Source organism: Archocentrus centrarchus, chromosome 23 (assembly GCF_007364275.1).
Source record: "Archocentrus centrarchus isolate MPI-CPG fArcCen1 chromosome 23, fArcCen1, whole genome shotgun sequence".
NCBI classification, from domain to species: domain Eukaryota; kingdom Metazoa; phylum Chordata; class Actinopteri; order Cichliformes; family Cichlidae; genus Archocentrus; species Archocentrus centrarchus.
The window spans coordinates 15,129,116-15,155,367 of NC_044368.1; the positions used below are offsets into that span (position 1 = coordinate 15,129,116).

A 26,252-nucleotide genomic window follows, 5' to 3' on the forward strand; every position below is an offset into this window, starting at 1 on the left:
AGAAGTAAGTGGCTCAACAAACCAAAGAAAACATTCCTCAGGTAGAAGGACGGGACTGAAAATGAGTGAAAAAGCAGCCAATGTCCAAAAAAAAAAAACTGAAGAACTATTGTATAAGAAAATTAGAAGAAAGTCTGACTCCTTGGAAGCAAAATATAAAGAAATGAGGGGTAAATCAAGACTTCTGCGCATTATTGTAATTTTACAAAAACATCTGAGAAACATCTGAAATGAAGGCAGAGCTGTTAGTCACATGTTCCACAACTGGAATGTGATTACGAACTGATGGACACAAACTTATTGTTTAAAAAAATATCAAAACAATCATCATTTTGGGTAAAATTTTATTAAAAAAAAAAACTCATTGAAATTCAAGGTAATGGAAGACAACATTAATGAGCTGATGCATTCAGATGAAAATGAAAAGACTCAAGCAAAAAGCACAACATGAACAAAGCATAACAGTATTGTATAATAAAAACAGCTACTACATAGTGTATGCTTTCTTTTTTCTTTTTTTAGATAAATTCTTCACATTATCTATATAGTGTTTTCTTGACACTCCTTAGCCCGCAACAAACTCACGGTTTGAGCTAATCATAAACATGAAAATGAGGTTTACTTTCTGCACATTATCTGCTGAAGAGGTGCCCATCCAGCCTCTTTATACACATAACAGTGTGCCATTAAGATGAGCCTTACATGACAGCACATTATCTTTGATGCCATTAGGAAGAGACCATTTTTTTTTTTGTTACCATTTAGTAAGCAGTGCTAATGAGGGCCAGCTTTAAGTATCACCACTTAAACAACATCAAAGTGGATCTCCAAGACAAGAAAATGACTCTGCTGATGATTCACTACAAACTCATCTTGAGATACACAGAATTGAGGACGAGAAAGAAGGAGAAGAAAACTGCCTTTACCCTGCTTTAGTTTACAATTTAAAAATGACAGTTCATGATTCCTTTTTTTTTTTTTGCATTCAGTCTCTGGGCTTGATCCCCAAAAGCGGCTTACGTGGCAACTAGGGTCACCGTTTTTAATTCCTTATCACAGCCCGCATGAACAGAGTGCAGTTCAACAAGTCATACTTCCACAGTATGAATGCAAAAATCGCATCACAGAAACGGCTTGCACCAACATGCAGCCGGCAGAGCCTATTCACTGACGGCTAACATTAGAGGAAGGACATCTTAATGCAGAATATTAAGAGTTTCTTTTTATAAAAATGCAAGTATGTGCACTGTATTTCCAGTAAACCCAAGGCTTCAAACACTGCCAAATAAGGAGGTGTGAGATGACAGTTTTTAGTGAAACTTATTCAAACACTTGGTAAAATGTTGCAAACAATTAGGAGCTTATCTGCTATTTTTTTGTGCAGTTCTTCTTATTTAATAATAGAAATTTCCAGCATTTACAAAATGCTTAAAATAGAAATGTAATGTCACCCTTATCTTCAGTGGCAGAAAGTAGCAGATAATGGAGTGTCCTGATTCACCTTTATATTTCACCAGTTTCAACTGTTCTACAGTACTACAGTAGATACACTATATTGCCAAAAGTATTCGCTCGTCTGCTTTCACATGCATATAAACTTGAGTGACATCCCATTCATAATCCATGGGGTTTAACATGATGTCAGCCCACCCTTTGCAGCTATAACACTTTCAACTCTTCTGAAAAGGCTTTCCACAAGATTTAGGAGTGTGATTATGGGAATTTTTGACCATTCTTCCAGAAGCACATTTCTGAGGTCAGACACTGGATGAGAAGGCCTGGCTCACAGTCTCCGCTATAAATCTTTCCAAACATGTTCCGTTTGGGAGAGGTGAGGACTCTGCGCAGGCCAGTCAAGTCCTGCCACACCAAACCTGCTCATCTATGTCTTTATGGACCTGCTTTATGCACCGGTGTGCAGTCATGTTGGAACAGGAAGGAGCCATCCCCAAAACTGTTCCTACAAAGATGGTCCAAAATGTCTTGGTATGCTGAAGCATTAAGAGCTCCTTTCACTGGAACTAAGGGGCCGAGCCCAACTTCTGAAAAACACCCCCCTACCATATCCCACCCCCCTCCACCAAACTTTACACTTGCTTGGAGTTTGGAGGTCTGCACCTACTGACTCTGCAGAAAGATGCCAAACTCTGCACACTATGCGTCTCAGCATCCTCTGTCATTTTACGTGGCCTACCACTTCGTGGCTGCGTTGCTGCTGTTCCCAATCACTTCCACTTTATTATAATACCACTAACAGGTGACTGGAATATTTAGTAGTGAGGAAATTTCACAACTGCACTTGTTGCACAGGTGGCATCCTATCACGGTACCACGCTGGAATTCACTGAGCTCCTCAGAGCGACCCATTCTTTCGCCTAGGTGCTTGATTTTATTCACCTGTGGCCATGGAAGTGATTGGAACACCTGAAATCAATTATTTGGATGGGTGAGTGAATACTTTTGGCAGTATAGTGTATGTATAAATAAAAGCTTGTCTTGCAAAACTACAGAATGTATGAACCATCACATAAAGCTTTTACAGTGTTATAAAGACTGCAAACCCAAGTTTTTGATAACAAAAAAAAAAAAAAAAGTAATGAAAATGAAAACAGAGTAAATGTTATTTTGCATATGTAACATGTTGGTCACCAAAATGACTAAATAGAGGCAAGATGAGATACAATTAGACAGCATTCCTGATGTAACAATATAATCTCTACTATGGTGCTTTTCAGCAGCAAATAGAATACTTACAATACATTGATTTAACTGACAAGTTCATATATCTGGAGTTACTTCCAGCTCCCTCTCTGAGCTGCTTTTGATGGAGAAGCCCAGTGTCAAAATCCATCTTTCAAACCGTGCTTTACAAACCAGGCTAGTTTGCACATACTGAAAAGTCAAGACACACACAAAAAAAAAGAACCTCCACATACACATACGTCAACCATCATACACACTTTCCTCTCTATTTTTTGCTGAATTCAAAGTGACAGCAGCAGCGGTTTCCTTCTGATATTTTCATTCAGGGTCTACTCATCGCCCCGGTCCATGCCAACACCAGTGTCCCTTTATGTGGGGAAGCAGATGCCGCAGCACTCCATACAGATTTCCAGACAATCTGAGGATTCGCAGCAAGCGTCCATTATGCCACAGTCCATGTCACAGGGGCAGTTGCAGTCATCACCCAGATCATCGGTGCAGCAGCAGCAGCAGCAAGCCTCTGATGTGCATGCGCCGCACGAGGCCTGGGCCACCACCATGTTGCAAAGCGTCAGGAACTCACAGAAAAGGCAGGCCAAGATGCAGTGAACGCAGCAGTCTGGGTCCATGTCAAACCAGGCAGGGTGACAAATAAATCAGTTACAAATCACACAGAAATATAATGCACAAAAAAAAAAAAAAAAATTCTTAAAAGCATTAATTTTTTAAATTGTGGGGGAAAAAAAATCAAAAATAGTGTATAGACAGTCAGTGAGTGATGCATGCTTAGCAGGCTGACAGGTGGTAGAATAAGCATATGGCAAAAGGAAATAAGAGAAACCTCCCAAGAAATCAATTTCCCCCTGCAGTTTTGATTAAGAGACTGCTAAGCAATTGTGGCATTATCATGCAAACTGCTTGGCTGATCAAACAAAGATGATTAGCAAGAGTCCAAGAGTCTCTGCATGGCAACTAGGCGAATTAATGCTGGCGATGCGAGCTTCTCTGACTAACGTTTAACCTCCTCGCAGACACCGTTTATGTGGCCGGTGGAAACTTTCACCTCGTTGTTCCGCAGCAACCCCCCCTCAACTTACTAACGTGTCCATTAAGCATCATAAGTCAGATTTTATTTAAGTGTTTTAGTGAATGAAATTGTAACTTTAGTGACAGAACACCAGTAGATAAAAATGTAAGCTTTTTCTGTTTAATATTGGCATGCTGCATAGGGTAGCATCTCAAACCAAGACTCTGTAAGAGAAACCCCAGAATGTGGCCAAATCCCTGATCATACCTGCCACAGATGGCCATTAGGTTTGAGCACATAGCCATCCTAGAGTCCCTGACACTTTCTGGAGTGCTTGAAATTATCAACACAAAACCTGATCTTGGGCCTGGAGCAGCTCTAGGATGTGTGCTGAGAGCAGCAGTGAAAGACAGTCAATGCGACTGAGCGATGAGCTGGGTAAAAACAACATCGCACCTCTGACTCGATTACAGTCTGATTTGTTACAGTCTGGGCACCTCATGCGCATGCTTTTGTAGTGTGAAAAACACATTGTCAACAAGGTATAGGACACAGGAGAGATTGTGTTCTGCTCTGAGCTGAAATGAACTTAACATTGTCATTCAATTAGAGCTGGATCCCCCCCCCCCCCCCAAAAAAAAGAAAAGCTTGACATTAAAATAAAATTGCAAAATTTGATGCAGGCATACAAGTTGAGATTAAATACATATCAGTGATTGCTTAGACATGCATACAGTGTATTTTTGTCGACCTTCTCCACACCAGAACCTCTAGTTGCTGCATCCAACTCACTAAACCACACTGAATATCCTTCTGTAAGTGCACCTGGCAGACTCTCCTCGCAGCTGTCTCCTTTCTGAACCAAGGCCAGAGCTGCACCCCTGCTTTGGAGTGTTAAAAAGACATGATGTGGATGGATGCAGAAAAATAGCATTACAAACAGGGCACATTTGCATAACTTTCATCAGCCCATCTTGAGCTGTCAGAAGGGGCTGTTACTGATTGGGTTAGAGGGAAAGCGAAAGGAGGAGAGTGTGGAGGACGGAATTGGAAGCTGAGGGCCTCTGAATGCTCATGTTTGATTAATCAAAGTAGAGGGTTGTTTTTTTTTTTTTTTTCTAATTTTGAACTGCTAAGGGCTGCGGAGCTGACCAGAAGCACTAGCCGAATGTGATACAAACAAGATAGAGAAGGGAACATGAAACGAGAAAGCATGCGAGTACGTGTGAGGGTGCCTGAAGTTTGAATGCATCTTATTATCCTTATCTGAGGCCATAACACTGGCAGTAATGTAAGATGCATGAGAATAAATCTTTCACTATTAAAACATGTGGGGTGGACATGCAGTTAGCTGCTACTGGCCAGATTGTGGATTTGCTTCATACCATTTTTTTCAGACTGGCGTGCGCTCTAAGTGCACTGCCATCTGAGTTCTGCAAAATGCCAGTGAGAGCAATAAACACTGCTCGGCCACAGCTTCAAAGTTCAACCTAACAAACTCTGAAGGACCCAGAGGGTATAGCCGGGCCAGCATTCAGAATGTAACAGCAGACTGTGAATACGATACAAACACAGTACACAGGCATTAGGCAGTGGCCAACCAGCTCAACTATTCACTTGGATGTATAATTCAACACCAGCGATTAGTCTGTATCTTACAGAAGCCGGCAAAGAGGAGGGGAAAGAAGGGGGGGGTCATATACTTTACACAAGAGAGCTGGACGCAAGGCACATCTCCATGAAAACAGAGAGACAGACAGAAAGGCAGACAGAGACAGAGTGAAACCAAGCAACAGACAGACAAGAGCAGCATACACTGACAATGTTGCTGTTTAATGTCAGCGAGTGGAGATGAAGCCGAGAGTTTGCAGGGCCAAAAAACAGCGTCAGGCGCCTCTGAGGAAATAGTATGAGACATCTGGAAAGCTGACATCAAAAAAAGGGGAGCGGCATGACACAAAACAAGCTGGATGGGCCTCAGAGCGGCAAGCTGTGCAAAACATTCAAACTCACAAAGAGGCAGCGAGAGGGCAAGAGAGCTAGGCAGTCAAAAACGGAGAGCGAGAAAGAGTGATCAGACAAAGCCTTGGTGGCCAGGGGAATGCACACAAGGCACACTTGGGTAAAGAAGGCAGAGGATGTGGGCCAGATAGTCAATGTCCACCACATGCACTTAAAAGCAGGCCTGTTTATTAATGCATGACTGAGGGAAAAGTCAAAGCTAGAGGACTACAGCTTAGTTTATAGCTTAGGGAAATTTTTAAGAATGGACTCACAACCTTGGCATGAAATCTCTAAATGAAGCTGAAGCAGCTTGGAGACGTTAAGTGATTACACACAGTTAACAACAAAAAAAAAAACATAAACTGGATGACAAGAGTTGAGACGCCCCATCCTGCTAAACAAAAGCAGCGTGGTAAATGACTCCTCAAAAGCTGTTATCGCAGATTGGCTACGGTGCCAACAGCGCGTGCCAAGAAACACAGAGAGCAACAGAATCCCCAGAGCTAGTTCCTGCTAGCTTACGCCTTTTATTTCCTGTGTTCAGGGGGCTGTTTAGGAGGCTAATTTCACAGGCAAACAGATTATGTTAATCCGTGTAAACATTCAAACACAACAGCTTGGCTGTTTTCCGGGGGGAAATAAATAGTTGAGCGCGAACATATTGATTCTGAGAGCTCTCGCGTCTGCAAATAAGCAACACAAAAGCTATAATGAGACTTGTTGAGCAGCTGTCCTCCCCGCACACACACACACACACATGCACACACACTCTTGCTTTTGTTCTTTACCAATTAAGATGTTGAAAACATGACGTGTCTAAAATACCTCTTGATGGATGCATCACACCTTTACCTGCAAGGTGTTGTGCATGTGCGCCTTCTTCCATCTGATGCATATTTCCATGTAAAACGCAGTTAAATGAAGATGCCCACTTTTGTCTTTAATTAGAACTTCTCACTTTTCTTTTCTCCCTCGCTCAACGTGGAGCAAAACCTCACGTAAAACAACAAATCAGCAAAGGCCTTGTGCTGGATGAATAAAGCAGGAATGGCCCATCTATTTTTAAAAAAAATGGCTAAAGACTGATGTCGTAGGAGCTACAGAAAAATGGAGAACACGTGGGAGTCCACAAAGTACAGTAGCTGGAGGGTGGGGGCAATTGGGGCCTTTTAATGAGGGCCAAGGTGCTGCTGACGGGATGGAGGGAGAGCCAAAAAGGTCCCAGAGAGGTGTGAGGGGCCGTGAGGGGCCCGAAGAAGGCTGGTTATGACTTAATGGGCACCCTGTGCTCTCTGGCCTCGTTAGACGGTCACACCTATCTCCACAATGGAAAAGGACCGGGCAGCCGCCTTCATTACTGGACTCACCTCAGCATTGCACCTGACAAAGTGACGGCTTCCCTGCATGGCTAACGGACTCTCTGACTTGTTGTTAAAGAAAATAAAAGCCACAGGGGCGAGATGAGATGTCATTTGCTTGACGGGAGTGATAAATATGAGAGGTCATGCACCGCCATCATTAAAAGGTGAGAGAAGGTAGGAATTTATTATCAATATCTTATTATTAAGCTCCTAAGAGTGCCCCCCCCCCCCATTTTGTTTGATGGTGTTTTAAATTTCAAAGTGCGACTACAGACTCGGGGATACTCAATCACAGGTCTGTGCTTCTTAACCCAACCGGGTCAGAGAAGATATTTATAGTTTTCTAGATGTGGGCAGCACAGAACTGAACATTTTATAAGACAAAGAAACTGTAATTTTTGTTTGAATTCATGATTTTATGAATTGTTAAAATGCCTGGTGTGTTTTTTTTTTTTTAATTTGAGAAACACAAAGGGCAGGAGTAGCCTACTGCATGCATAAGTCATATGACTAAAGTATTATGATATTTTATTTGGGACACTGTATCTAAAGCATAATCCAATCTGACAAACTGTATCCATTTTTTTATTATTCTATACTATAATTCTTCCAGCCCTCACTGAATCGTGCAGCTTGAACCATTCCTGTTACAGATGCGGTGAGATGGAGAGGCAGAAGCATGCCAGCATTAAAGTTTTAGAAACGTTAGTGTGGGTTTGAAAAAGCGCCACAATGTGTCACTAATGTTTGTGTGGATACATTACCTTCAGGTAAAGGAGGTTTCTGCGACCCCGTCGAACTGCCTTTGCTGCGTCGGCTGCTGTCGCTGTTCACCGATAGGCTGGACCGCAGTTTTCTCTGCATCCTCTGCGACACAGGCGTGGGCGGCTGCTTCCTGGGCTGCTCCGTCATCGGTGTAGCCGTCGCCGCCCTCGCGCCAGGGCGTGACCCGTCCGTGGCGCTCGTGCTGATGGTCGCACCGCAGGTGCACATCCGTGTGGCCTGGGAGCCGCCGGCGCTGGGGCGGATTCCGGTGCCGTTACTTGGTGAAATTATATGGTGAAAGCCATTTTGATCCTTGACAGCATCTCCATCAGCAGCCTCCGTGGGCACTGGCTTAGACTCAGACTGAGGTTGAGCTGGTCAGAGAAATAAGAGAAAGGATCAGGTGAATCTACAGGACAAAAAAAAAAAATTTACAAAATAAGGAAGATGTATTAGTTTACTTGAATAACTTGTGATTTATAGTCTTTTTTAATGCTTCTGGATTCCTTTCACCTAACTTCATTTTTGCTGAAAGAGAACTTGCAATCTCTGCACCTTCGTACTTCATATATTTTATTCACTTATAAAGTCACTGTAGCCTGTGAGTTTCACTTCTTACAATGCAACTACAGTAAATGGAGACACGCCACTCTAAGCTAAATCACTCTCAGCAAACCGTGCCACCATTCCCTAACATGATAAAAATCGATCACACGGCAAACATTTCAACTCGGAATCAAAAGAGAGAAGCGGTGTGAGATAGGAACTTTGTATGTGACGGGATCACAAAAGCCACCGCTGTAGGCAGACAGACGTTTGTCGGAGCCGTACCTCAGTGAGTTTAGACAGTGTGAAAGAGATTAATGCCGTAAAAAGAGAAAGACAGCCTGTGATAGTGTACATATACAAAATGGCTGCTGTCTACAACAGTAATGATCTCCTCTCCTGTGAAAGCTCCGAGATGGCCCCGACGAGCCTTTCTAAGCGCGCGTGTGTGACAGCCGCGAAAAAGTCAGGAGACAGCGACCTGTCTGATAAGAAAGAAGAGGAAGGATGTGAGCGAGCAAAGGCGGTGGCATTTTCCTGAGAGGAGCACCTGCACATTCAGCTCTACTGGGAGCTACTCCTACATTACCTTCGCTCCACATCAGAGCCACTTTGCATGTGCACTTGCTGCCAGATTTTCTGAATTATTCATCTCTTTTTTTGAGTTTGTCTGTGTGAACCCCCCCCCCCAATGTAATACTTTCTTTATATACATTGAAAATATAGTGTCTCGACAACCAAACTTGAATTCTGGCTCATTCGACTGCTGCCTAGTGAGAGCTCGGCAGTGTTAACAGCTGTCCAAATATATATAAATAAATCAACAAGTTTCCAAAGTGGATGCAAACACAAAACTTAATGCGATTCTGGTCATTTCTTTCCATCTCTATTTTCTTTCTGTCAGCTCACCAACAAGTGCAATTACGGTTAACAAGAGTCGGGGAGAGTGTGGGAATCGGGCCTTGCACTTTTTAACAACACATCACCCTGGGAGAGGCCGGACGTGAATGTGGATGTAAAACAAAGCAATTAAATACACACTCTGGGTTTCGCCTTCCCCTCATTCAGGCTTCTGCATGCTGCTTCGATAAACAAATATAGACTTTAGGGATCAGGATTCCATGCAATTTGAATTAGACAACTGGGTAGCACACGATAGAATTCATTATGCAGTGATTTAAGACCAGGTTGATGGATTTTCTTCTCCAAAAGACAAAAGCCTTGCAGCCTCCCCATGACAATGTGGGGTAGGGGTGGGGTGGGGTTGGGCGGGAGACTGAAGCTTAACAAGGAGACTCAGAGCAGGCTACATTTGTTGCTGTTTTTCAGCTTTACCCCTGACAGCTGTAACTTGCTACATTTTTCAGTCCTTTTTTTTAATATATGTATCCTTCATCTTTGCATAAAAAGAAGAAAACCCATCCAGTCAGGTTTGCAGCACATTGAGACACTGGCGCTCACTTGGGTGGCCAAGATGATGACTTCACCTTACCACCAAGATGGTTTCATATGCTTTCCTTGAAACCAGGGTTTCCGGCAGTGTATTATAAGACCTGCCCTGGACTATGCTTACAACCCACTGGGCCTAAAAAAACTAGGAGATCTCTTTAACATATTTTCAGACATAAATTGCAATCATTAATTTGGCTAATGTGCGATGCTGATGTCCCTGTTGCACCTATTAAGCTCCACTGTTCCCTTTTTTTTTTTTTCCTTCTTCTTCCCCTTTTTGCGCCACACAACATGCATTATCATGGCTGGATAGTGCTACATGAAGAGAGTGAAGTGTTAAATCATAATCTGTGAAAACAGTATCATATCACAGTTATCTTAATCTGCTCAGGTGACAGTCACACAGCAGTCAACTTTGTCTTTGTTAAAACACATCCAGAAACATAATCAGAAAAAAAACCCCACCTTTTTCCAATCACAGCGACTGCTGTTCCTGTTCCTAATTGATTTATTCCTCATATGCATCTAGATTTATTGACAGCTGACAGCTCACTCATACTGCAGCACTGCACATTCATAGTAATCTGTCTGGCGATGTAGGCAGTAGAACACAGGAAACTCCAGAATAGAGGATGACAGCTCCTTAACAAATATATTGTCCACGGTATCTTGCATAATAACAGTAATTTTTATTCCATCCAGTTTAAGCAAAGTAGCCACATGGACTTGCACATATAAACACACATTCATGCACAAACTGCACTGGGAGGCAATAATTACCTTTCCTTTTAAGCAAGCCAGGTTTTCAATTTGGCAAAATGTAAATAGTTATTAAGAAACCACCATGTAAAAACCAGAGTATATAAGTGGCGATTTGGGTTTCTGACACACTGCGGAGCTCGGAAACGTGAAGCCTGAAGGGTCGTGCACTTCAGCGGCAGGTTCCTAGACGGCCGTTACACAGTCACAGTCGTTATTTTTATCCTGATGAACGTGGTGGCCAAGATTAATGGATGCAATGGAGCAATATTCATAATCATTGATCATAATAATGGTGATACTGTCAGAGATGGCAGTGACAGACTTGTACAGTCACATGAGACAAATGAAGAGATAATGAGGAAAGGCAGAAATACTGTAAGTTTGAATCTGTGCTATTCTGGAATCAGAAACTTTCAGTGTTCAAGCAGTACAGTGAAAGAGATCTACGACCTCTTACGCACCGTTCAGTGTAGCACGGACTGTAAACACACAACACAACAGACTGAGGAAAGAGCTGTCGCTCATCAAGTAAATCTGGTGTTTACCCGAGCTGTCCCCGTGAACTTTATTCAACTGGAAACAATTCAGCATGCATCTAACTTCTTTCACACAAGATTAGAGTTTAAAATTTCACAGTAATACAGAGCTGTTATGATCCAAGGATGCAAATATGAGCGGAGCCTGTTAATATATCCTGACAGAGCAACAGGCTCACCGCTAATACACCATTCCTATAACACAGCAGGAAACATCCCCGGCATCAAGACTTGATGTGAACAAATCCCAGCGAGTTTGGAAAGAACATACAAGTTGTGCGTTTGTTACAATATTGTAACTGTGTCCTAAGATATCCAAATGCACACTTTAATAGGATTTCTATGTCCAGTTCTTCCTTTGAAACACTGTTTTAATACAAACACACACACACATGCGCGGATACACACTTCAAATTGGACTTGTAACTGCCCTATTTCCAGCACATCAACAACTGTTGAGAGTGTACATTTGTAGTTGAATAAAACATGGTATTCCCCTACACACGCTGTCACACACATCACAGGGGAAACTAGGGGGTGAGTGGTTCTTGACTGTCTAAGCAGCATCCCAATTTGGTCCCAGCTACTAGTAGCTGACAGCCCCAAATATCTGGGGAGAATTTTTAAAAGGCCAGTGTTTGATGGATTCATGAAGAACACACAAATATAATTGCCATTTGTCACTGAGTCTTCAGTGGCTGCGCCACACAGGGACCGAGCAGCACAGCGCCTGGAGAGAGCTGGAGCTGCACCAGAGCTGTGTGTGCGTGTGTGTGTGTGTGTGTGTGTGTGTGTGTGTGTGTGGGGGGGGGGGGGGGGGGCGCTCCATCTGTATGTAAAACTGAGTATATAAACACCTCCGTTTTTGTCACAGAAAATAGGTCCTACAGGAGGCAACTAGATATTGCACCCAGAAGACAGAAGAAAGACGAGCAGGCCTACTGGATACCACACACACACACACACACACACACACACACACACACACACACACACACACACACACACACACACACACACAACACACACCTACCTACCAGCAAGGAATATGCATGTATGCATGTCAGCTGTAAGAAAGCTCTATACACAAGAATTTTAAAAAAGAGTTGAGAACATGAAAATATAACACAAAGGTCAAACAGGGCAGTATGGAGATTCTCACTTGCGCGTAACTAAATCATGAGTCGCAGGTAAGTCACAGAGCCGACTGAACAATCGCACACGCTCTGTATTTCTAAAGCACAGTCCTTTTTAATATTAATGCCCCCGAGACAGAGAGAAACAGGGAGAAGGGAGACGAAAGGTGTTTGCCCAGGCTTATTAGAATGCCCATCATAGAGATCGTACAGTTATTCAAATGTCACATCATTCCCACCAAATAAACACCACAAGATGAATACAGATTGTGTATTCATCTCCTAATAGCCATTATTACACAATGCCACAAGTTTGTGAGTTAACATGGAACGGACTACTCAGGCAGGGGAGGCACCTTTAACTGTAGTCAGGAGCCTCAAACTGGGAAGAAAAAAAAAAAAGAGGCAGCGGCACTTAGCTCAGAAATGCTAATTCCGCTAACACCGCCAGTGCTTTGTTTATTTTTGGGGGGGGCTTGTATTAGAAAAACATGTATATTTTCTGCTTGACTGGCCATGTACCTGCATGATTGAAATGCTAATTTGTAAATGTGCAATGACCTAGCCAGACTCCTCCACCCACCCCCCCTCCTCTGGCTGCCAAAACAGCCCGAGGTATCATCTCTCCTCCTAACAAACAGCAGTGCGTGGAACAGCCCCTGCCTTTCAATCCAAAGGGATATATTTTCTCATTAGAAATTATACATCTTCCCTGTCCATATTTATAGACGCAAAACCAGGGGAATTATACTGCAGAGAGAGTGAGAGGGACACACAGAGAGAGGAAAATAGTACAATGAATGTTATTACAAAAGGGCTCTGATTGAAATTTTCCTTGGGCGTCTGAAAGCCTCGTTTGCAGTTTGACCTTCTAAACTCCTGGACAAGGACTTTCTTTATTGTCTAGAAGGACAAGTTGGAAGGGAACACACGAGTGGCTCAGGGATCATCGCTCAGGTGTCCAATTAAAAACAAGAAAAACATCATCATCATCATCATGTGAAAAGTATCAATAGAAAAGCATTTGTCAGTGCTGTTAAATGAGACAAGAATTGGCAACCAAAGTCAACAAGCTTCTGATTAGAATATTAGACTCCTGCAGTGTAAAGATGGGGCTGCCATGCAAAGTCAGCGCTCCTGTCTTGATGTCTTGAGCGTTTACACAGAGTGGATGGCAGCCTGACGTGGGCTAACACAAATGTCACTTGTTCCAACAGACCAAAAAAAAATAAAATAAAAATAAAAAAAAGAGACGCTGGACGTCGCACATCAATCCTAACCCTATCAGCTCACACACATGAGCAGAGTGTTTTGTATTTATCTGAGATAAAATGGTGACGATGATGGCTGCTGATGATGGCTGTTGAAGAAAGCTAAATTACCTGCTCTGATATCGGATCCTCCTCAGCCAAAGTGACATGCTCTGAGCGCGTGTGTGTGTGTGTGTGTGTGTATGTGCGTGGTTGCACGTGTCCCAGGGTAGCGTGCAACAGAACTCTATTAACTGTCTTGACCTGTCAAGGCTAATCATACTGCATAGCATCTCATTTAAACAGGAAACATCACATTTCTGTCTGTTTTCCTACCCCATTTCAGGAGAGACAGTCGATAACACTCACTGGTCAAACACTTTTTTTTTTTTTTTTTAAGGGGGGGGGGGGTCTTCACATTCTTAATTCTCTGTGACAGTCATTCAAAATTTGACTCCACCAACCCACTGAAGTGAGACTTGAAGACACCGTTTAATATTTCCACCCCTCATTTCCCACACCGCTGCTGCCTCTACCCCGGAAAAAGTGGAGGAGAGAAAAAAAAAAAAAAAAAAAAACAACCCCCTCGGACCTTGTTCTGCTTAATTACATTTTACAGGAGCGAAGGCATCTTGAAAGACAAGAGCTTGATTTGACGACATGAATCCATCAGTGCACTCAGCGCCAGTGTTCGCATTTCTGTGCGCTGCAAACGGGGAGGTGGCGATTGAGGCGGAGGGGTGTCATCAATTATTCTTTGATTTCAAAAATGGAACATTTTGCCAGATTAATATGTTTGACTGCTAATACTAAAACTCCCAATGAGATGCCACTTTCTCTTACAAGAATCACATTGAGGGGAAAGTCACACACATTCAGCCACTAAAGCTCCAGCCACTGAAGTCCCTGGTCTCCACTGTTGTGTGGAATTTGGCATGGTGCTAATTTCAGTGTTACTAATACAGCACGGAGCACTCAAAGCCTTCCAACCAGACTGCTGTGAGAGATGCTAAATGATGCCCTATTCTCTAACTCTCCTTATTTCTGAGATGATTTTGTACGAGCCTGTTCCTGCATTAAGCTTTGCTGAATGCCTTTCATTCTCCTTCATCTGTTTCTTACCATCCAAGAGGAGAGAAAGAGTGTATAAAGACAGCCAAAATGCACGACTGCAGTATCTTTAAAAAGCTGCACATCTTGCACGGATTTAGACTTTACACGGCTAGCTACCGCAATTTCTAGAAAGATCAATTATGACGTGACTCAGAGCAGGCCTGAGGGAGCTGCCAGGCTTCATACTCCAAAAAAACGTGCTCCACCCTCTCCTCGCCAACGACTCAAAACAAAAACGGAGCAACAGAGTGGGGAGTGGAGGAGAGGGGAAGAAGAGGGAGGGAAGGAGGAGAATGGGGGTATTTTCAGTTTCAGTTACATCGATGACTCAAATATTCCACCGCCTTCAAAAATCTCCTCGCTGAAGTAGAAGTTCCACAGGAAGCTCACTTGTTTGAAATTCAACGGCAGGCGCGCAGACATGCACATGCGCACACTTGCGCTTGTACACATAAAGGCATACACATGCAAAAAAAAAAAAAAAAAAAAAAAAAAAAAAAAAAAAGAAAAAGCAGGCACAGAGGCAACCCCACGCGCACCAAATGAATTCTGTGCGCATTTATGGAAGATCCACTAACACAGCCAATATTGAAGCCAGAGATGAGGAGAGCTGCCACTCCCTAAAAGCCAAAATACAGCTGAGGTCTGTCTCTGGGTCAGAAAGGGGATAGGCAGTCTATCAAAATACCCCCACACCTAGTTCCTTTATTTGCTCAGTATCAATCTCAGCATTAACCCTCTGCTAATGGGACAGCTGTGGGTCACCGCCTCGCATCTCCTGGATGCCAATCAAGGCCTTAAGCTGAGAGATCAGCCTTTGGGACAGAGGTGCTCGTCTGCCTCTGAGTGGCTTTTAAAACACAGAGACGCCTGTATCGATTTTAGCTCTAGCCTGAAAGAGGAGTGCGGAGTGGAGGGGGTTGTGTCAGCTGTGGCTGTCTGTGCATCTGGACGGGAGCCAGCCGCTGGTCCCTGGTCACCCTCCACTGATCAGGGGGTCTGACAGAATGACCTAGCAGAAAGGCACTGAACCTGCAAACACGAAGGGAGCAAGGAGTTGGAAGCTCGAGGGGTTCAGGGCTAGCGAGGGCAACATCAGCAGAGATCTCAGTAATAGAAAAGGGTTTTAACCTTAATGTTGGAGCCAAAACCCTGTTAGAGGCCAAGTAATCCCCCTTGCGCTATTTGATTTTTTTTTCTCTCTCCCCCCTCTGTGTGAGCAGCTTGTGAAATGCACTCACGCTGTCATATGTGGCACTGGTTAAGGAGGAGGTAAACATGGGCCAAGCAGTCCAGCTGCCTTACCTGTGCTAAATGGGCAAAAAATAAGGTAGACAAGACTCAGAAGCCCAGGTTTATTTAATCCATGTTATAACACTACTAAACAACAGAGTTTCTATGTAGTTGTTACACACTGAAAATTAATTATTTAGCAGCTGTGCAGTTCAGTAAAGTACTTAAACACAGTTTGAAACTTTCTCAAAGTTTTGATGAATGCGTGCAGGTTTTGGGTGTGAGCGTGCAATGATCACACAGGAAAAAGTGCACACAACATTTGTTGGTGTTTGTAATGCATGTGTTCAGAGGAAGGTGGTGGTCTATGGCGGCCTAGGTTTTAAGCATGTTTGTAGATTTTTAGCCATAACTCTTAACTGCTAGAAGAGACGAGTCAAAATCAAAGAGAAATGCATGCGTGACTGTGATTTTATATATATTGAATATACCACTGTGCCACCAATGTAGACATCTACCCCAAAGGGCTCCTCAAAGCTTTTGGAGCTAATTGCCCCTCACGGGGGGATTTTTTTTTTTCAAAGCCCCCCTTATAATCCTAACACAATGAACTACTGGTATTCTAAAACTTTTACAATCATAACACAGTTTCTATTAGCCCCAAAACAACAGGGGTGGGAGTAATGTGTATATATTATGCTTATTACATAGGTATAAACTGTCTCCATGTATAGATATGCACTTTTTTAATATTGCAGCACAGTTTTATCATTTGTTGCATCTTTGCTTACTCCTTGGCTCTAGCTTGCAGACCCCTGAAGATCCCCAGAGCCCAATTTGTGAAACACTGATGTGCTCAAGTGAACTGAAATCATTGTACTTTTATGTTACTACATAAAAGTACAAAGACTGGCTCAAGAGGTAGAGTGGGTCGTCTATCAGAAGGTCAGTGGTTCTATCCCTGGCTCCTTCAACCTGCACGTTAAAGTACCCTTGGGCAAGGTGGTGAGCCCCGAGTTGCCCCAGTGCATCCATCGTATAAGTGTGTGAACATTAGGTTAAAAGTGCTCAGGTAATGAAAAAAGTGCTTGTGTAAATGTGTGCATGAATGGGTGGATGGGGCTTATAGTACAAAAACCTTTAACCTTGTGACGTGTCATTGATAGTGAAAATAAATCTTTAACCCAACCTCCAAAAGCTGTACTACTAAAAATACAATTTTTAGTTTCGGAAATATGTCCTCCAAAACAACAAATCAAAAACTCTATTTATTCTGAGTACAGATTTGTACTGTGCAGTGAATCCATACATGTTGCCTTGTATCTAATGTGCACTTAAAAGACTGCAGTCCATGAACGGAGGTACGCATATCTAATCATCTGGCTCAAGTATTTTGAATATCTTCAAAAAAAAAAAAAAATTTACAGCGAATAGTCTTGGGCACTTTGGGTAAAATATGCTAATTAACACACTTGAAATTTCCCATATGAAATCTATCTGCACCAAGACAATGAGAAAATAATTACAACAGAGGTAGAATTACAATGGCCATTTTAATCAACCTCTACACTAGCATTTCACCCTATTTATACAGTTTTTGATTCCATGACCCACTGGTAAGTAATCACTTGAAAATTACGGTTCAGTTTATAATAGGTCTATGCTTTAGACACATTATTTCTGCAGAGACGGGGCTGCGAGGATTACAATAAAGATATGAATCTTGCATAACAACAATTACCATGCAGTTCCTATAGCTAAGAAGACATTCTTAAAACTAAAAAAAAAAAAAAAAAAAAGGAAAATTGACACAAGGTTAAAAAGTCTTAAAGTACTTAAAGCACTTTAGAAGACAAATTAGGCAAAGTGACACAGTCTTAGAATGTTGATTCAACACTTAGGCAGCAAAAACATGCCAGCCTTGATGATGAAAATGAGGATGAAGAAGCACTTGCCCCCTTTTTAACAGTCTAACTACCAACGGTCTAGTATCAAAAACGTCATAATTTTTTATATAAATCTCAATTGTTGAAGACAGATGAAAGTATGTGACACTACCCCGTTAAACAATCCCCTTTGCTGCTTTTATTATTCGGGGTCACAAAATTCACTTCCAAAAAGGTCACTTTGACACACAGGTAATAACCTTGAAGGTGTGCAACTAAAGAGTGGAATCAGAGATTCACACAAAGGCCAGATTAATGTCTTTCTTTCAGAAAAAAAAAAAGTCATGTTATTTGACCTTCTTTTCTCCCTACATGAGATTAAAAAAAAAAAAAAAAAAAAACAGACTTGATCTTCACAAGCTGGTAAGGTCATCGTTATCAACCGCAGAAGCATTAAAATAAGTATTTGACAATGTTATGAATAATGTGACGATTAAACTCCTAAAACTGGTGCTGGGTGGTAGCAATTTATTTCCAGACAGAGGCTGGAGAGGTATGGCCCTGTTTGCAAGAGATATCAGGTGCTTGAAAAACCAGAATGGTCTCTTGAGGAATGTCTGTCTCAACACATGACTCTCTCTCCCTCCTCCTCTCGGGACAGCAGAGCCATAGAGGAACTGTGCATAGAGGTCATACAAGAGGGGCAGTTGTACTTTTGTTGTCTGAGCAACAGTTGTTTACAGTCGCAGCACTGATTGGACTTTATCTTGTTTGCAATCATAAATTATTAACCCTCAGCTTTGTTTGGCTCACACTTCATGAGGACTTCTCGCAGTTGGTGTTCCCTGCGCTTTCCTTTAAATCCTTCCTGTGCTCCGTGGAGAACATTTAAATGATACAGAACCGCTACCGTGTTTACCATCTCATTTGAAGGGGACCCGCTGATTAAATGGACCACTTGTCAAAACAATGTTATCACAGCTGAAATAAGATCTTTGCTGTTATTACAACAATATAATTCGCTTCCTCTTGTTGTGATAAGTCGCTGTCCACAAATAATATACAGCTTTAAAATCATACACAGCCCTGGGACACAGTTAGGACTGAGATGTTGGCAGGCAGATGATTTCTTATTGATTTCCTGTTTCTGTGGTGAAGAGAGCTCTCAATTACGCCTGCCAGCGAGCAGACTGGTTCCCTCAAAACAAAACCACAGCGAGACTGCCAGTCTATGACATAAATAGGTTAAGTTAAGCAGCCCTAAATCATTTTTCCAACTATTAGATGACCACAAACAGACAAAGGTACTTAAAAACATTTTCAAAGATTACAGTGCATTTTCTTTATTTACAAACTTGGGCATCTTACATGTCTTCTTAGCTATAAATCAACTTCATACTGCAAGACATGATCCTTGAAAGGAACGATGTTAATACTGAAATCAGAAAAATGAACAACCTATAGAAGCTTTTAGAAATTAGACAAATTAAGTGGGAACTGACTTTATTGCCTTACACATCATTTTGTGACTTTAAGTTTTTACCCGAGTCACTTCAAATGCTCTGGCCAGCGTTTATCAGCAGTTAGTGTGCTGCCTATCAGCTAACCGTTTAGCTTAGCTGTCAAAATGCTGGCTGTGAAGCATTTATGTCTGTTGACTCTTGTGGAGGCTGTAAAACTTCGTCAAATGAGTCCAATATGGGGTCATTGAGCCAATAATGGTTTTCTGCTGTTTTGCTAGTGTTAGCCACTGTTAGCAGGTCTTGCTGAGTCTTTCTTTGAAGTGCATCTAACATTGTCAGACTGTGAATAAACTCCCACACAATGTGAGAATGTTATTATGCTGTTAATCAGAGGGAAAGTGTGATTTTTTTTTGGCCACTCGAACCTAACGTTAGCTAGCGTAATGTCAGCTGTTATTGTTATAGCCAGCATCTTTCAGCCGGAGGGTTGCACATCTAATCGGCTGAAAATAAGTAACTGTAACAATGTCAGGAATAAATGAGCATATTTATGCACGTTTCCTCATGTTAGAGCCCTGATTTCAGGTCAGGAGACGAGGCTTCGGGTGAGGAGGAAGAAAAGGATGAGGTGGAGGAGGCAGATGAAGAAGAGGAGGAGAAAGAGTGAAAATATAAAAGCACAAATTTTAATGGTCATGTGTTGTTTGAGAGAGCTACTTATGATCTTTGAATGAAAGCGTTCTAAAGGGTTATTATAAGGGTTTGAGCTCTTAAATGAAGAACAGGACAACTTCCTTGCTCTGAAATTTCCTTTCGGATCTGTGTGTGTGTGTGTATAGCAGGAAGAGAGAACGTGTGTGTGTGTGTGTGTGGATGTTGGGGGGAGCGACATCAATTACAACGCAAAACTGTTGTCACAGGGGCTTATCTGCTGAGATGAAAGCAAAGCATGCCTCCCTCCAGAAGTGCGATACTTCGCACACCTGCCAAGCTGGAAAGACCTCCTGACAGAATTATTTTTTTTATTATCTCTTTTCCATGCTACTTTAGTAAACAAGCCACTGGCAAATCATTAAGCTTAATACCAAAAAAAAAAAAAGGGCAGGAAAAGGCACCCTGGAAAAGTTAACAACCTAGAAACAAAAGAACTGTTGTCAAGAACTGTGTCAAATGAAAACACAATCCTTATTATTGCTAGGCACTTACATGGATGGAAGCAATCAGCTGCTATTAGCCTATGTTGACACATCTCACTCTTCTTAGGAACAATGAAACGCACACATACACACACAAAGCTGCGCAAAGCTTTTAGCCTGTTTCATTTTGTGACCTGCAATCCATATTTCAATATCACGTCAAATTACTGAACTAAAGTGCATCTTGGTTTAATTAGACCTGCTAATAACTCAAGAAGTTCAGTGTCAAATAATTGTTTGGTAAAACCTCACTTTGCACTGCATTTGCATAAAACAATGTGACTACAATCCAGGCACACAAAGTTTCCCCAAAGAACAAAAAAATATAAAAGATTAGAAGAATCCAGAACAAAAAAAAAAAAACATAATCTTTTTAAAATCTTAAACACCTGCTAATGGTATGATAGGTTACTGGGAGGAACAATACACTCATGTAAATCGGGTGAATGCGAACATTTCTTCAATAGAAAAAGAAAAAAAAAAGCACCTCTAACTGCTGGCACAAGTCTTCTCCAATAGGTGAATGATTGGTGCAGGGTAGAAACATTGCGGCTAACATTCAATCAGAGTGTAAAGACGGCCAGTGCCAGAACCACAAACAGGATTTCCCCATTTCCAAAACACAGCGCTGAGGGTTTGGAAGGAGAAGTAAAAATGAAGAAATGAGCCAAGTCTTGGTCATTATGGCAGAATAAGAGTGCACGCATGTTAGCACGCTTGCCAAGAGAGCTTGGTGCTATCTTGACATTACTTTAATTGGAAACACTAAAGCTAATATTGCAGTTGGCCAGCTGACCCAGCCTCATACACTGTGCCACTGCCATAACAACAGCTATTCCTGGGTTGATTAAAAAAGGATTAGATTATAGTCATTTTAATGTTAAATAAAACACCATTAAACACCTTGTGCAGTTAAGCTCAACCGTTTGACTGTGCAGGCAGAATGTTTTTTTTTATCATTTTCGCCCTCTACAATTAAATGGTGCATTGTTGTTTATCATTAAAAATAACTGCAAGATGCCCCGCTGTCCGCCCACAGCTTTCCCAGGTCGTTAAAACTTACTTCTTACGGGCTCGCAATAATTAGGCTTCTTCTCGGTCACGTGATTGGGTCCTTCGGAGGCTGGTTTCCTGGGAGATGATGTTCTCCCCGATGATTCATTGTCACGAGCATCTAGGGTCACAGGAATTTAATGTCAAACAGAGCTGATGAAGAAGAACTTGCTGCACACAGAGTTGAGCAACAAAATATTGTGGTGCATGGTGACTAACAGATACGGTCGCTTAATTTAATGTCCTCCTATTAAGGGCTCAGCTGTTCATTCCTTCAAAAAAAGAAGAAGAAGAAGAAGGAAAAAAAAAAAAACAGATGTAAACTTTGACTGTAGGGTTCGCCACGGTGGACAGAATATCAGGGACAGCTGGATGATCCAGAGGTGCAGAGGCTGCTCTGCTTGTTTTTGCCAGAAAAAAAAACAGGCCACTGGCAAAGTGCACAACATAGAGGGGCGGTTCAGGTACAGGCCTTGCCAGAGCTCTGGATCTCATTTTCTCTCCTTGTGCTCCCGGGCGTGCTCTACCTGCCAAGCTTCTTATACTGCCATAAAAGGCTGCATTCATCTAAATTGGAAAAAGTATGTTGGCCAAAAAAAAAAAAAAAACTCAGCCTGATAGCTGAGCAAATGCACAAGAGACAGTTTCACTCATCTGTCTAAGCCGTTTCTTCTGGCCTCTCGACTTCCAAGACTCGCTCAGGCTTCGCTCGCTGCACACTGCTGCTTTGTTCGATAAATAAACCTTCCACAATGACTTTATTCACTGGTTTGGAGCCAGATGCCTACTCATCGGCCACAGTTTTCACTCCAAACTTAAAGTTTTTCAGTGCCGTGTTGTACCTCAAACCTTCAGCTTGGTGAAGATTGATTCAACAAACCCAAAAATCACATTTACAAAAGCTCTGCTCCCATATTACAACACCCACTGTTTGTAAGCAGTGATGGATGGGGAAGTGTAACAGATGAGTGCAGGCCAGAAACTCTGCCTAGACAGATATGGCACATATCTCAGCTCCGGGGGTGGGGGGCTGATGCATGGTAGTGGCAGTCACGTTAGCAGTGGTTCTGTGATGCATCGCAGTATTTAGTGATCACAGTTAGAAATAAATTGGTCTATTCTCTGTACATCCACAGTCCCCTGAGAGGGGAAATCTAGTCCTAACTCCGAGTGCCTTTGAAGGTCCAGCAAAAAAAATCCATTCGCAATCCAGCAGCCCCAGTGATTGCTTACTTTGTCCTACTTTGCTATTTTCTGACAGTGCCATAATGATGCTTGGTATAAATAGGATGGTTAACGGTTCATTGCTTGTTTGAAGAAAAATGAAAAGGGGGGTGTGGGGGTAAGCTTATTTTACATGTGATAATCTTAGGGGCAACTAGAAAGTTAATTAAAAACTATAATTGGCTGTGGTTGCTGTTAATAGTCACCAGGGCGTTGCTTCAGACTTTATTGAGGGGGGAAAAAAAAAAAAAAAGCACAAACACTATCAAGGCTTAAAGCCGGAGCAGAGATACTGATGTACACCAAAAGTCACATGAACGTAATTTAAAAAGACAAGTCTGAGATTGTCCGAAGCTGAGTGAAAAATGCTGATATGCACCAATCATCTGTGCATGCATCCCCTGGCTTGTCTTCAGAATCTGCTTTTTTTTTTTTTTTTTTTTTTTTCCTGAGCTCCTGACTGAGCATGACACTAAATTTAGAGCTCACTTTCATTACTAGTGTGCTGCTGGCAGCCAGGAAGAAGGAAAAAAAAACACTCCACAAACTCATAAGCAAGGACTTCATGTAAACTAAAGCAGAGGGGATTTCTAATTTTTTAGATTGTTTTAAGCTGGGAAAGTTAGGCTTGAATGTGGGTCAAAGTTTATTCAAAAATGTGACTGGTGCATGTGAACCAGTGCAGAGTCAACATATTTTGACTTTTGAATGTTTTATTTCTAACATTTAAGAGACAAAAAGCAAATTACATCTTACAAAAGTACCTCTGCCCACCCCCAATGAGCCCAACACCTGACTTTCATAACTTAAATTGAACTTTATTTATCAAATGGTTTGGACTTCAGGCCCGTGCTGTGTTCCCTTACCGTGTGCGGCTGACAGCAGGGGACTTGTCTCCTGCCCAGGGCCCTTTCCCGGCTCTGCCAGCCCATCCGGATGGAGGACAGTCTCCTTGGACATGAGACAGTCGTCTTTTTGGGGAAACAAAACAGCAGAAGTTCCTCCCTGTCCTTAGCCTTCAGTGCTGTGAAAACCAACGCCTCATCATCAGCACAGGCTTGAAGACACAAATCAAAAAACGTGCAGGTCATTACACAACTGGAGAAAGTCGCCTGCTTATTCACACGGCGAGAAAAGTGGCGTCGCGCTCCAGTAAATCTTAGTGGAAATTTCCCCTCTGTCGTTTTTTTTTTTTTTTTTTTTAACATAAACTTACTGAGACTCCACATGGAGCCCATTTATTCATACACACCCTTTCTTTATCAAAAAGAAAGGGAGAAAAGGCTTCCAAGTGTTGTTTATGGCAAAAGCGGACATACTGTTTGTGAAGCATTACTTACCTTTCAAACATGACAACTCCCTCGCTTCAGATTTGATTTATTCCCATCCTTCCTTCCTCCAACTCGTTTCCCGAGACGTTAGGAAGAGAAAGGCGAGTGGGGTGAAAGAGTAGCTTCGCGTCCAAAAACTTTTCCGCAAGTTTCAGCTGGCAGCGGAACCCAGTCTCTGCTCTGTCCAGATGTTGTTGACGTGCAAAAATAATAATCCTCGCGACGCCCTCGACGCTCAGTGGCGGTAGTTTACTGAGGATAGCTGCGTCTAAAACATTTTCATCATATCCGCATTCCTGCAGTGCAGCCAGTGAAGCCGCTCTTCTCTCCCTTTGCTTCTCTTGGAGGCAGCGAGGAGAACAAGGCCCTCCCTGAACACGCGTGCCCACAAATAAAGTTAGGAAAAAGTGAGAAACGACATAAAATAACAAATATGTTGGATACGTAGCTCAGTTCTCCAAACACTGTTGGATTATGCGAAATGTAATCACGAAACAGAGTGTTGACAAATTAGAGCAAAAAGACGCAGATGCAGTTTGTACACCGTCAAAACGACGCGCTTCTAACAAAAATCACCTTTATCCAAGTCTTCAAGGATGTCAGCGCTCACATCACTGAAGGGTTTAAAGAGTGTGACAAATTATCTGCGCTTTGCAGCAGATAGTGCTCTGCAGCCATCATCAGAAAAGCAGATGAGGGAATATATATATTGGAGGAATTGTGCTCCAGACTTACAGAGACCTGGAGAATCAATCCTGAGGTGTGCTGAAACTGTTGTTATGGCCCAGTAGTACTTAACTGAGATGTTTGTTGGTTTTTGCTTCATTTTCCTTCAATCTGTAGATTAAATATAGGGTCATTTTGAATTTGATTGAAGCAACATATCTCAAAAATGTTGGGGCAACAAAAGGCTTTGCAACTAATTTTGTTAACTGGCAGAGGTAGCAAAAGTACAGACATTCTGAGTCGAAGTATAAATAATTGTTTTAAAAAATACTCTGGTAAAAGTTGAAGTACTGATTCAAATTCTTTACTCAAAGTCATGACCATGAACACAGACACGGTGCACCGGTCCAACACAGAGCTTTACTGTAAATACAGTACAGCAAACTAACCTGTTTATCCTGCACTAAACTGCAGAGGATTTTCATAAAATCTTTGAATAACACCAAGTTAGTATACCACAGTTTGTTTTGCAGTCCTTACCTTTAAATATAACCTCTCTTCTTCCTCTCCTGTCCTCTTTCTTGCATCTTTCTCCACCTCTGAGTGAAGTTATCGCTCATTCTTTTCTCTCCGTGAGGAATACAGGCGCAGTGACGTGAAATAAACACTTTCCTCAGGTGTGTTAAACCTGAAGTAACAATGCCCGGGCCTTCGGTGCACTAAAAACGCATCTGTCGTGGACATCACACATTTTAAATGGACTGAGACTTTTCATCTGTTCTGTGGTCAGATGAATCAAAATTTGAAATTCTTTTAGGAAAACATGGATGTTGCATCCTCCAGACTAAAGAGAATAGGAACCGTCCAGCTTGTTATCAGCACTCAATTCAAAAGCCTGCATCTCTGATGGTGTGAGAGTGCATTAGTATCTATTAAACTGGCAGCTTTAAAGGTACATACAGGTTTTAGAGCAACACATGCTCTCATCCAGAGGACATCTTTATAGGAAAAGACCTTGCATAATTCAGCAAGGCAATGCTAAAGGCATCTATTACAACAGCATGGCTTTGTAGTAGAAGAGTGACAGCTGGGCTAGGCTGTCATAGGTGAGGCAGGGTACACTCTGGACAGATCGCCAGTCTGGCACAGAGAGACAGACAACCATTCACTTCTACAATTTAGAATCACCAGTTAACCTAACCACATGCATGTCTTTGGATAGTGGGAGGAAGCCGGAGTACCCGGAGAAAACCCACACTGCATGCAAACTCCACACAGAAAGCTCCCAGGCTGGATTTGAACCCAGGACCTTCTTGCTGTGAGGTGACAGTGTTTGTGCAGCACATTTTACAAATCATTCCTGCTCTTCCTCATTCACTCCCCGGATTGTTCTTCAACTCACTGTAGTCAAGCTTTCCAGTGATTCAGCACTTTTCTGTTGGGTATAAATGTTGGGTAACCCCAAACAATACTTTATTTTACTCAGGTATCTGTATCTGATTTTTGGTTGCATCTCTGTTGACCTCACTATCAAACTCCCCTGTC

The 26,252-nt window shown here is 42.2% G+C and overlaps 1 protein-coding gene across 3 annotated transcripts; it reads right to left on the reverse strand.

Moving 5' to 3' along the window:
• Positions 1-2,375: 2,375 nt before the first annotated feature.
• mdfic (MyoD family inhibitor domain containing) lies at positions 2,376-24,352 on the reverse strand. Of its 3 annotated transcripts, XM_030720247.1 has the most exons (6): positions 24,051-24,352; positions 23,577-23,734; positions 21,497-21,607; positions 7,860-8,234; positions 3,281-3,322; positions 2,376-2,829 (listed from the first exon to the last, which is right to left on the reverse strand). In XM_030720247.1, exons 2-6 carry the CDS (start codon positions 23,668-23,670, stop codon positions 2,732-2,734), a joined length of 720 nt encoding a protein of 239 aa, XP_030576107.1. In that variant the 5' UTR covers positions 23,671-23,734; positions 24,051-24,352; the 3' UTR covers positions 2,376-2,731. The 3 variants fall into 3 exon arrangements, with proteins under 3 accessions (XP_030576107.1, XP_030576105.1, XP_030576106.1); XM_030720245.1 differs by having other exon boundaries at positions 2,376-3,322; XM_030720246.1 differs by having other exon boundaries at positions 2,376-3,322; positions 23,577-23,767.
• Between the last annotated feature and the right edge of the window lie 1,900 nt (positions 24,353-26,252).